Below are 13071 nucleotides of genomic sequence, written 5' to 3' on the forward strand. Positions count from 1 at the left end.
TGAACACGGCCAATTTTCAGAGCAGTTTTCATGATACGCTCAGTGCAGCCTACAAGAGCTCTGCCAGACCAGCTGCTTCGGGCAGTCCCGTGGTACCAGGGCACCAGCTGTGCGAGCTCTGGACTTCCCCTCATCCTCGTGAGCTTGATTCCCATTTAAGCGAGGCTCAAGCAAGGAGCAAAATGCCACGCACACAAAAAAGGAGGGTGAACGGGGTGGAAAACACCAAACTTTCAAGCTAAGACAGAGCCTCAGTCAGAACGTCCAGGAAGCCACAACCACAGGATCCTGCCCCTCCCGCCACCACGCCAGTTGGCGTGGACCCTGGGGAAAGCAACTGCGGGCCGTCAGCCTGCTGGTCACCCATGTCTGAGCCGAATGCTGGGGTTTCTCGTCCCCCGGCCTGGTGTGTGAGTGAGTGGGGAGGCTACACTGCACAGGCATGTGAGAACAAATCACACACACACACAAAAAACAAAAACCGCCTGCCAACGGCTCCAGCCTTCATGGGCTGGGGAATGGAAGTCCACCTTTCCTCTGCTATCCATCCACTACCACCCACGCTGGCAAGCCTGCACTTTGCAGAGCGGAGGGGGCACGGCTTGTCTGAGTACATCCTCTGAACCTAGCACAGCACGCACATCAGGGAAGCAGCCCGGGGGGAGAAGGGACTGGAAAGAAGATGTGCACTTTGTAAAAGCCCCTCCTGTATTTCAGACCGGGAGAGCTCAAGTGGCAAACCTGTACTTGGTTTAAGAAATCAACCAAATGAACAAACAGTGCTATCTGTGCCTTACCAAAGTTAAAAATTCAAAGCAAGACCATAGAAGCCCTGGGCCCGGGGTTTCCAGGGGTTGCCAGTGTCCACGAGAGGGTGACTAAGCAGTCTGAGCCCGTGGGATGCGCTGCTCTAGGGCAGGCAGGACACAAAGAGCTCGCAATCCGCAGGCGCTTTAGGCAGGAAATGGCCAGAGTTTGGAAGTGGTATCAGCATGCGCCCCCTGCCCCGGGCCCCAGGGCCAGCCTCTCAGTCAAGCAGGGTTCAGAGGCCATCGTAGAAAGCTGCACAGCGTGTGCCTTTTCTCCCTGCTGGCCCTTAACCATGCCTCTGGGCTCAGAGTGTGCTGATTCACACCACTACCCCCCACTAAAAAAAGAGAAATCTTCCAAAACAGCGGACCCGGGGCCTGGCCCACAGCCGCACAGCTGTCCTTGAAGAGTTCCAGTGCACTGTGCAATTGCTTCCTTGCTCCGCCCGGCCCTGCTGTGTCCTCGTGACCACAGAATACCTTAAATAAAAGCGTTGTGGCACGCTGGCGGGCAGGAGGGCTCCGGAGCCACGTGGCTGGCTGTCAGGCTCTGGCTCTCTGGCCTAAAGCGCCGTGAACCTGGAGATTTTGCTTCAGGGCTAAATCAGAGGGGGGAATAACCGGAGAGGGGTGATGTGAGGATGGAACTGGTTTGTTTTGTGTCTGGGGCCTGGCACAGCATCATCCTGCTGCCGTGGCTATCATCACCATTACAGTCATGCTCTGCCCACCCGCCTATCCTCCCACTGCTTTCGGAACCAACACCACACAGTTCGTTGCAGGCGGCCAGGGGTCCTCACCACCCCACCCTGCCCCTCAGTAAGGCACACCCGGCCTCGCCTCTGGGCGCCACCCTGCCCATTGCCACTCTACCCTACCTGTACCCCTATCCATGGCTCACACTGCCGCTGTTGGCCATGCTGTGGCCTCCCACGAGGCCTACAGAAGTGTCTCCAGGCCGTGCCACACGCCACGCTCTTGTCCAATTTCATCAGCATGGTGCTTGAGGTGCTAATTACAATTGCCTAGACACCAAATCCACTGCAACAAAGGGCCTCCTGAAGGCCCCCCTGCTCAATGCACCTGCAGCAGCTTCCCCCTTAGAGTCCAGCCCTTGTACCCAAGCCTTCAGGCTCTGCCAACAACACTGAGTGTCAGCTGGGGCTGTGGGGTGCAGGCTGGCTGTGCTCTAGATTCCAGCAGCTGGAGAAATTTTAGGAATGCAGAGTCCGATACACCCTGGGCCAGCTCTTGCAGCCCTGCGCCCTCCAGGCTGCTGCTCTGGCTGGGCTGCACGCTTTGGGACTAGGAAAAGGACTCAGAACCAAGCAGTTAATACTGCCCACTACTCTCTAGCCAGTAAAGGGGTGCCAGGGCTTCCAGAGGTTCAGGTGGCGGGCATCTGGGTACTCACCAGTCAGCAATGCATCCAGTTATTAGGTAGCCAAAGATTAATCCAACCAGTAAGGAGAACTTAGCGATATGGACCTTCCAGGCATTATCACACACAAGATCCCACTAGAAGGGGCAAATAGAAAATAAATCAGAGAGAAGCAGACACAGCGCTCTTCGTCGTACTCAACCATGCAATGACCTGGTGCCGCGTCTGTTCAACATTGTGAAAACCATGAGAAACAGCACTGGCCCACGAAGGGGCCGCTTCTTAACAGGACACACGTCAGAGTCCGAGGAGAAGGAATGGCGTGACGTTGGGGATGTCCATGTCCTTCTGTCCCAGGGCTGCAGGGGATGTGACCGAGGGAGGGCAGCTGGGAGACCCTGGCCACAGGCCACCCTCACGAGCCACAGAGAGAGTGGGCCCCGCTGGCCTTCCACCTTGGGGATGGCCATGACATAAGGAAATGAACCTTCTTCATTTCCACCCCCAGAACACTGCCCAAGCTTGGTCACGACATCCCAAAGCTAAAGCTGAGTGTTCCTAGCTGACACTGAACTCTCTAAACATTTCTTATTGTTTCCCCCCACCCCCCGCCTCATAAACAGTCCTGATATTTTCCCACAGCATACCATAAAGCTGGCACTTCATAAAGAGAAAGCCAATCAGTGAACAAATAATACATTTGGAGGATTATTCTTCTTTTTTTTTTTTTTTGCAACTAAGTTTTATTGTTTAATAAGAAAAAGTTTTCTCGTTTTTCCCTTCAGTCGGCATCTGCAGAAGCGGCAGCAGGGAAGGCCCGCCTTTGTTCCCTATAATGATGAACATCCAGTTGTGGACAGTGGACCTGAGGGGCTGAGGGAGCCTGCAAGGCCAGCCCACTCTCACACATCTGTGTTCCCAGCCACCCTCAGCAGCACAGGTGTCCACCTGCTGGGAGAGGAGCAGCTGAGACACATCTGGACCCTCAAGTCCAGGTCAAGTGGAGCCAGAAGCTCCCAGGGCAAGGTACGCAGCTGGAGACTGGGCACTAGGGAAGGCGATAACCAGAGACCTCCCACCAGTGACAGATGGGCGGGGGTTAGGGGGCGTGGGCAGTGTCCAGCTGAGATCTGATCCTCTCTCTGCCATCTTAGAGGTCTCGCCTCATCCCCACCTCCACCCTGTCCATCTTGAGACCCAGAATGTACCCCAAGGATCCTTATAGGGTGTTTCATGTTTAGTTCAGTCCCTGCCCCTGGCTTGCAGACTTTAGGCAAGCCCGTGAGTCTTCCAGAGTTCAGAGTGACAGGGCTTGGTTCACAGGGTAGCTGAGTAAAAGCTGAGCTCTGCTCGAAGGCTGCAGACAGGAGGACATAGCCTGCCATGCCAGTCCCCATCTGCCCCGGTCTCCTCGGGATCCCTCTCTGCTGGCTGGCTGGTCTGCTGCATGACCTTACTCTTGCGTCCTTACACTGTGCACTCGCAGTGACTGGCAGCACCAGGCTGGGACACAAAGAGAACGCAGGGACTGTGCTCATTCTTGTATCTGTGGAGGAGGGTGCTGTTGGCCACAGAATCTGACTCTACATTCAGATGCAGGAGTTCAGCTGATGGCCAACATCCTCCCTCTGTCCCAACAACACGAGCAGCGGCACCTCGACGGCCGCTTCAGAACTAGAAAGGCAGATCCGTGGGCAGCCCAAAGGAAGTGAAACCGCCCAAGGGGGCGCAAAAGGATTTTGAGGACCACTGCTCCCCACCTTGCCCTTCCCCTGCCAGTGCTGCACTGTGGTTTGATCAACTCTCTCCAGAGCAGGGAGAAGCACACACGTTCCGTGAAACATGTCCGTGGCCCCAGCTCTTCTTCCAGACCATGCAGACCAGACTGTGAAGTCCCCTGTTTTAATAACAAGTGCCTTTCAGCATACAAGTGACTTTTTTTTCCCTTTCATTTCACTAGCAAGACAAGGAAGACACAATGAGATCTGTGAGCTAGGAAGTTCATTTGTCGGCTGTCCACAGCGGCCAGGCCAGGTCGAAGTCACAGGCAAGACTCAGGACCTTAAGCCAGGTCTCCCTCGTGGCCTGGCAGGGACCCCTACCCTAGGGCCATCATCTGCTACCGCCTCAGATGTGTCGTAGCAGAAAGCCGGCTTCTAAGCTGAGAAACTGGGAGTCCAGCCAGGTAGAAGAGACAGGAACCCCAAGCAGTGTGGTAACTCCTGTGCCACCTGCCTGCTCCACACACTTCTGACTACAGAAATACAACTGTACCCTGGTCATGAACACATGTGTGCATTCTGTAATCACAGCTGGGTTCATACACACTGGGGGAGTGAGGCTCCCAACACTTGGAACTGCCCCTCTCCCCATCCCCACGCACCTGTGTGTGCTTCAGTATAACACCTTGGCAAGGGATGGGCAGCCCTGAGGTCCCCATGGCTTTCAGTGGGGAGAGTGCCAGCTGCTGTCTTGCTCCTTTTGCTTTTAAACTCTCCCACGTCTGTCACAAGACTTCCCACCAATGTTAGTTGAGGCTCAATAGTGCAAAAGAATGTATTACATTTGTAGTGGATGGCCAAGAGATAAGAATCTTTTTTTTCAAAAAAGATTTATTTATGTTTATTTGAAAGTAGGAGTTACAGAGAGAGAGAGAGATTTTTTATCCACTGGTCCACTTCCCAGATGGCTGCAATGGCCAAAGCTGGGCAGTCTGAAGCCAGGAGCATCTTCCGGGTTTCTGAGTGCAAGAGCCCAAGCACTTGATCATCAGAGTAGGCAGGACTCGAACTGCTACCTATATGAGATGTCAGGTGATGCAGGTAGAGTTTTAGCCTACCACATCATGACGCTGGCCTCGATAAGAGAGACTGAGCAAGAAGAAATGGCCCACAACGTTGTGAGCTCAGCCACTTGAACAATGAGGCCTGGAGCCTGCTCAGTCTAAGAGGCATGCTCAATGGAACAACACTAGAGGAATATTTCAATAGGAGACAGAAGACCACATGACTGCAGGGGCTGGCCCATAAGGGAAAGCAAACCTGGGAAGGGCAGCAGCTGACCTCTTACACCCCCATGGGAACGGCTGGGGCATCCAGGGCAAGGCAGCCCTCTGGTACCTGGTCCCTCCTTCACTGGGCACAAGGACAGACAGAAGATTTGACACAACAAGCACACAGTGGCAGGCTGGCCCAGATAACAGTTACTCATGCCTGGGGATCCAGCACAAACTCTCTGCACCCTCCCTGGCAACCTGGCACGTTCCATTCAGGCAGTTGGAGTGGGGTTGGGGTGGGGCTGGGGGAAGTCATTGAGCTGAATGGCCAGTTTGACTTCTGACTTCTAGTATTTGATCAAAATGGGCCTGAGTGGAAAATGTGCTTGGAAAGAGGACGGCCCAAAGAATCCCCGTGAAGAACTTCCCAAATATAAGAAAGCAACAAAGCACTGTGACCGGTGCTGACCTCCAGCCATGCTCACACTTGGACATCTCATTGGGCAAGGGTACAGGGGCTCTTTAAGATAAAAACAAAACAAACTAATACAGGAGCAAAAGCTCTAGGAGCTGCAAAGCAGGACATCGGCCCTTCTTCCACTACCCACTCCCTGCTACCTGTTCTAGCAGGAGACAGTGAGAGCATGGACCTTCCCAACACAGCATGGACTTGGCATCTCCACTTTGTGGACACTGCTCCCCAGGGGACTGGTGGGGGGGTACTCAGTCCCCTCGGTGGTGCCAGCCCCCTGGTGTGTGTGTGAGGCCACCTCCCAGCTAACCTTTCAGATATGACTCAAGCTCTGCCAGCCGGGTACACACCCCAAAATAACATTTCCAGCGCAATCCAGCTCTTGTTTCCGGGTTGGATTGACCCAGGAGAAGTGTGAGGAGTGAGCAAGCTAGACATTCATTTTAACCAGTCAGAACGGCCTGCGGGTGGTCCCAGAGCCAAGAGCTGTGGCAGTGGCTAAGGAGGAGAGATTGTGGAGCTACTGGTCATGACTGTGACTTCTAAGATGCTGGCCTGCCTAGGGCTAGGGCATTGTGCCAGGGGTCAGGGCCCTGGCTTACAGCTGCTGCCAGCAACAGAGCAAGCACTGTCTCCATCTGTTCAATCCCAAGCCCCTTACACATCAGGGAGGCATCTGTCGCTGCGTGCCTTGGCAGGGAGTTGGCAAAGAGCAAAAGGGTCAAAGCCTCAGGTGACGTCAGCCGCCTCCCTCTCCTGAACTCATACACACCCACGAGAGTCCCTCTCCAATCCATTCCCCAGAGAACAATGGGAACGTGGCTCTCGTGAAGCACACTCAGGCAGCATCAGCAGATTTCACAAGCTGGTAAATGCATCACAGGGAAGCAGGCTCTATTTCACAATGGAAGGCCTGCTGGCTTCACCAGGGACATGCTGGGAATGCCAAAGGTCAAAGCCAGTGTCCATGCCAAGACTCACCCAGTGTGTGCCTGCTTTACACAACTCCTGTTAAACACACAAAACCAAGGCCGAGGTCAGAGAACAATTGAGTGGAATGTGGCCGTGCCTATGGACGTTAAGGAGCAACTGAAAGACACATGATTTGTAATCATTGAAAAAGGGCTGATCTAATTGTGACTTGCCAGAGTGGAGAAATACATATCAAAGATACTAATAAAATTTCTTAAGAGGGAAATAAATGGCAGTTAAGACAAGCAATCCTATTTTAAACAGGAATGAAGTTTATGGTAAAAGGTAAGGGCTAGGAGAATCCAGAATCAAGATGGCGGAATAGGGTAAGGACACGTTTAAACGGATGGAAAAACATTTAATCAGGATAAAGCAGAGAGGACATATTTCAGGAAATAGGAAAGGACAGAACAACAGCAGAGGGGCACCTGGAGACTGACAGACACAGGAAAGCAGCAGGCACAGCAGTGTGGTGTTGCAGTGACTGATACTCCAGCAGCATTCAGCTAACAGCAATCTGAACTCCACCAGCAGCCGGAACTCCACCAGCAACCAGGTCCATGTGGCACCCAGACCTAACGTCCAACAGGTTCCGACAAGATCAGCACCACCAACAGCCTAATTATACAGGACACCTGGTGTCTCTCTAATCCTGGGTCCTGCTCCATATGGAAGTGGGAGAAAGGTTGCAGAGAAAACGGTGCAGCCTCAGCACGGTATCACAGGAGGTGAGCCAAGAGCTGGGGCTGTGGAGACCATGGTGGAAATCTGACATAAGAACCCAGACCTGGAACTCGCTGGAGGTTGTGGCACAAGTGGCTGCAAGCAAAAAGTTGTGTACCAACTGCAATAAGTAAAATCACATTGTAGACCTGTGGGTGACACAGCTTAGAAACCTGCCCCAAGAAGACTCTGCTAACCAGAAGTACAATGACCAAGAGCAAAAGAAGAGACAAAGGCACAATGAATATTGCAGAAAACTCCCCTGCAAAGGAGCAAAACCCTATGCCAACCTCAGAGTTAACTGAGAAAGACATCGAAAAAATGGGGGACACAGAATCCAAAAGGTAAGGGCTAGAGTTATGGCACAGGAGGTTAAACTGCACCACAGACCACAAATGTCCCAGAGGAGACTACCAATCTGAGTCCCAACTTCCCTGCTTTCTACTCAGCTCTCTGCTAGCATGCCTGGGAAGGCAGCAGAAAGTGGTCCAAGTTCTTGGGCCCCTGCCATCCATGGGGGAAGCCCGCGTGGAGTTCTAGGCTTCTGGCTCCAGCCTGACCCATCCCTAGCTGTTGCTAAGTATTTCAGGCATGAACCAGTGAATGGGAAATCTCTCTCTCTCTCTCTAGGCCTTTCAAGTGAATAAAATTAATTTAAAAAATTTGAAAACACCTAACAAAACTACTATGCATCAAAACACAAAAACAAAGATCAGTATGGTGGCAACGTAAGCTAATCCTCTACCCCGTGGCATTGGCATCACGTACGGGCACCAGTTCATGTCCTGGCTGCTCCACTTCTGATCCAGCTCTTTGCTTGTGGCCTGGGAAATTAGCAGATACTGGCCCAAGTCTGCAGGACGCAGAACCCATGTGGGAGACCCAGAGGAGGCTCCTGGCTTCAGATCGGTTCAGCTTGCCACTGCAGCCACTTGGGGAACAAACCAGCAGATGAAAGACTTTCTGCCTCTCCTCCTCGCTCTGTAAAGTCTGTCTTCAAATAAAAATAAATACTTTTTAAAAGCACAAAAGCAAAATTATAAGGACTCAAGTTTCTAAAATAAAACCACAGAACTGTCAATACATTTAATATTTAATACATATTTATTTCCAGATCAGTAAGGATTAATACACCAAACAGAAAAAGAGTTAAGTATCTAATTGGTAAAGTGCTTGGAAAATAGTTAGAAAATGCTTAGGAATATATCTGATTCTTTTGATGAATATGAAAATGTAATGTTTTGTTTAAAGAATTCTTTCAATTTTCTACAAACACAAGAGCAAGAATTACAAGTCTATACAAGCAGAAGTGGGCAGTGATTTTCTGGAAGCCAATTGTTTAACATGCAGTGCACACTTTCTACAATGTCCACTCTGCATTCCAGCAGCTCCTTTTCTTGGAACTTTTTCCCAAGAAAATCATCACAGAGACCCACAGAAATCCCTAAGCCATGTTCCCTGGTTGTAATTTTTGTTAAGATTTATTTATTTTTTGATTGGAAAGTATGATCTATAGAGAGGAGAAAAGACAGAGAGGAAGATCTTCTGTCCACTGATTCACTCCCCAAGTAGTTGCAATGGCCAGAGCTGAGCTGATCCGAAGCCAGCAGCCAGGAGCTTCTTCCTGGTCTCCCACGTGGGTCAGGGTCCCAAGGCTTTGGACCATCCTTGACTGCTTTCCCAGGCCACAAGCAGGGAGCTGGATGGGAAGTGGGGCCATCGGGACAGGAACCCGTGGCCATACAGAATCCCGGTGCATGAAAGGTGAGGACTTTAGGCACTAGGCTACCATGCTGGGCTCCGACTATAAGTTTTTTTTTTTTTAAGGTTTAATTTATTTTACTGGAAAGTTAGAGAATGGCAGCAATGGCCAAAGCTGAACTGATCAAAAGCCAGAAGCCAGGAGCTTCTTCTAGGGTTTGCATGAGAGTGCAAGGGGCCCCAGAATTTGAGCCATCCTTAGCTCCTTTCCCAGGCCAGAAACAGGGAGCTGGATCAGAACTGGAGCAGCTGGGGCTCCAACTGGTGTCCAGACGTGACACCAGTGCTACCTGTAGAAGATGAACCTTGCACACCACCACACTGCTTCTTACACTGGTTATGATTGACAAGAACAAAAGATGAGACCTCAGTTAAGTATCTACAAGCACAGAGAGCCATTCCAAATCTTGCTTTAAAAAAAAATACTCCTGACATAATGGTACAATCAAACCTCAGCAAGTGAAAACAGCAAACAGATGCTTGTGTGCAAAGGGGAAAAGTCAGACGGCCTTTCCAGAACATTCCAGGTGATTGTTTCCACAGAAGATGTGGAATGGAGGCTGCGTTTATTTTCTGTTACACAAACTTTCTTTTTTTCAAACATTTTACGATCAGATATTTTTAAAGATTTATTTATTTTTAATTGAAAGGCAGATTCAGAAAGAGGGGAGAGACAGAAAAAGATCTCCCATCTGCTGGCTCATGATTCAGGTCAGCTGGAGCTGAGCTGATCTGAAACCAGGAGCTTCTTCCGGGTCTCCTGCACAGGTGCAGGGGCCGAAGGGCTCAAGCCATCTTGGGCTGCTTCCCCAGGACACAAGCAGGGAGCTGGATGGGAAGTAGAGCAGCCGGGACACGAACTGGCATCCAATGGGATGCTGGCGCTGCAAGGTAGAGGATTAAACTGTTGAGCTACAGCACTGGTCCCTTCCTCTCTCCCCCATCTTTAAAATAAATATTTTAAAATATTTTAAAATGTTGAATTCCCTGAAGATTTTTCATAGTGTATATACCATGGGTGTTTTGAGCCAGGTGGGACAGACACATGAACTCTCACAAGGGTGAAGAGGACAGCACACAATCCTTAACAGTCAAATCCACAGAGCAGTAACTTTTTAAGGAGTATGTTTGTTTTTGTTTCAAACACAATCTAAACCAATCAGGCCCAGAAAAAAAAATTTTTTTTTTCTAAAATGGCTTAAACTAGTCCTTGTCCTCACAGCCTGAAATGAGTAAGAACTGTGTAGGAAAGTGGGTCCCCACTGGATGCAGCTCCCCCAGCCACCAGGACGACCAGTCCGTCTACAATGCCTGTCCCAAGTCGGAGTGGGGCTGGGATAAGAGCAAGGACCTCTGCTCCCACTAGGACAGTGCAAACACTGCTGCATCTCTCTCAAAGGCTTCAGAGTTCCTAACTGTGAGGCAGAAATTCAGCAGATCACGGCACCTGCCCCTGTCCCCACCCCGTCAAGTCACACTGCAGCCACTTCGTGGTGTTCACACTGTGGATCCGCTGTGCTCTGCATGCTTCTAAACTGAGACAACAGGAGGGACAACATGCACATAGCACACATACACACATGTGCCTGCATGAACACACGCAGAGGGAGCTGTGCAAGATGAGTCAGAGGTGGACAGAAGAATCAACCCAGCACACACCTGCGATGTTAGCTACAAAGGGATCCCCGGCGCTTGGGTAGCTTTTGTTCCAGTAGAGCTTCCGATTTAATCTAGTCCCATACAGATTTCCCATTTTCCTAAAGAAGGCCATCAAAATTTAAGACTCAAAATCTTCCAAGCACTCTGCATTTTGCTTTCCTAAGCTAGGAGGTTACTGTATCCCAGAGCCAGCCCAGCTGCCAATCAGGGCTGGCATGCTTTCTGGCTTCCTCCAGTGACATAAAGATCTTCCTTGTTGGGTATTCTGTGGTGGGAGCAGGGGTTTGCTTGTTTTGAGTTTTGTTTCTCTTAGTTTTCCTCACTTTTGTGCAAATGGCTCCTTCACTTTCTGTTTTGTTTTTGTGTTTGTTTTTCCTCTCTAACTTTGGGCCAAAATCACAGTCATGACCCTTGGTAAAGATTGATTGACAGCCTGACTGTATGATGCATGATGGAGCCCAACTTAAACATCCATATTCTCCTACCAGAAAACCCACTCCTAGGCAGGCAGGCAGGCAGGCGCGCGCACGCGCACACACACACACACACACACACACACTTCCCATCTGCTGGTTCACCCTCCAAATGTCCACAATGGCTGTGGCTGTGCCAGACCTGGTCTCCCACATGGCTGGCAAGAGCCCAACCATCTGAGCCACAGCTAATCCCCAGGCTCTGCATGGGTGGGCAGCAAGATAAGGCATGAGAGGCAGGCACGAAACCCAGGCATCTTAACTGCTACATCAAACACCTACTCCCTGGGGCCCCCTTTGGAGAACTCTTATTCATTTCAGCATCACTCTAACTCTTAAGGTAAGCTATAAATTTTTTTGTTTGTTTGTTTTGTTTTGTCTAGATGCAGTGCAACCTTCCTGGTGATGGAACAGTGGAAACTGCAACATCTGTTAAGAAAGGCTTTCCTGGTTCTTACTGGCTTGACCCTTCTGGAAAAGGGTCAGAAATAGAACCTCCTTCCATGAGAATCTAGCAGGGGAACAGAAAGCACCACCAGCTGAATACACCCTCAGGGGAGTGGGCGCAGGAGGGATCCCTGGGAAAACAGCACTGGGGGTTACTTCCCCTGGGCTTGTGGAATGAAGCAAAGATGTGCCTAACCTCCGCTGTGCACTGCTGAACACTCACCTTCATTTGGATTGGCATTCGGGGGCATCTGGGGAGGCTGCCTAGGTGCCTGCAGACAGCAGGGTTTGGGAATAGCAACAGTGCCTGTCCACTAAAACAGGACTTACAGAGCTTTTTTCCACATGCTTTTTGTTAAGTACTTTTAAGAAAGAAAACTGAGTAAGCCCTATGAGTTAAAGAGGGTGGAGAGAGAAAGGGGCAGAAGAAGGGAGGGGAAGAGAGAGGGAAGGAGACGAAGGGGAAGGGAGGGGAAGATAGAGGTGAAGAAAGAGAGAGAAAAAGGGAAAGGGGGAGAGAGTGGAGAGAGAGGGACAAGGAGGGACAGAGAGGTGGGAGTATGGAGAGGGAGGGGAGGGAAAGAAGGGGAAGGAGGGGGAGGGAGGAGAAGATAGAGTGGGGAAGAATGGCAAAAGGAAGAGCGGGGAGAGAGTGGGAGAAAGAGCGAGAATGAGAGGGACAGGGACAAGGAGGGACAGAGGGAGATAGGGAGGGAGAGAAATCCAAGCAAAGGGAGAAAGTTTGGCAGAGAGGAAGAGGTAGAAAGAGAAAGGAGAGGCACCGAGCCTGGAGCATCAAATTGCAACCCAACCCCAAGCTCAGATTCACTCATTTGTATGAAGGGCTTAAGACTGTACCCTTGGGAGATTGAGAAATTATCCCCATGCCCCTAACATTCAAGATACCCCACCCAACTTGTGAGAGGGGTCCACGGTGGGAAACGTATGTAAATTTCAAGGACTCATTGGAAGAGGAAGAATTCCATGCCCAGGTGATTGGTCCATTATCTGGACAATCAGAGGCAGAAGGAATAATCTCCACCTTCTGAAAACTGATCCACGTGGTGGCTCAGCCCTGTCATTCCCCTCGCTGCCTGAGTCATCACCACCTCCTATGGACAAGCCCGCTCCCCACCCACTTGGCCACCACCAGCTGCTGTTGCCAAACCCAACCAGCACCCAGCCATGCCTAAGCACCTAGGGGCTCTGGGCTCCCTGCCCACCATGCTTTTCTGTGTTCCATGCCCATAACCTCCACACATCCTCAACCCTGACTTTGCCGGCCCAATGGCTGCATCAAAGACCCAGACTCCCTGTCACCCAAATCATTCAACAGTGTTACCTGCTGGCTGAATCCAGGCAGACATTCTGCTAATCGA

General features: G+C 50.8%; 1 protein-coding gene across 3 annotated transcripts in view; it reads right to left on the reverse strand.

The window, feature by feature from the left end:
• The window catches only part of LOC121167782 (solute carrier family 22 member 23), a 150022-nt gene that overhangs the window by 110789 nt on the left and 26162 nt on the right, over positions 1–13071 (reverse strand). For 2 of the 3 annotated variants that reach the window (XM_040997372.1, XM_040997371.1), the window contains exon 2: positions 2224–2327. The exons of the other annotated variant lie outside the window; for it this stretch is intronic. In XM_040997372.1, the coding sequence (XP_040853306.1) occupies positions 2224–2327 (104 nt within the window). The remainder of the gene's footprint in view (positions 1–2223; positions 2328–13071) is intronic. 3 annotated transcript variants of the gene reach the window in all.

The sequence above is a fragment of the Ochotona curzoniae genome, unplaced genomic scaffold, assembly GCF_017591425.1.
Source record: "Ochotona curzoniae isolate NIBS_2020 unplaced genomic scaffold, NIBS_Ocur_1.0 patch426, whole genome shotgun sequence".
Lineage (NCBI taxonomy): Eukaryota > Metazoa > Chordata > Mammalia > Lagomorpha > Ochotonidae > Ochotona > Ochotona curzoniae.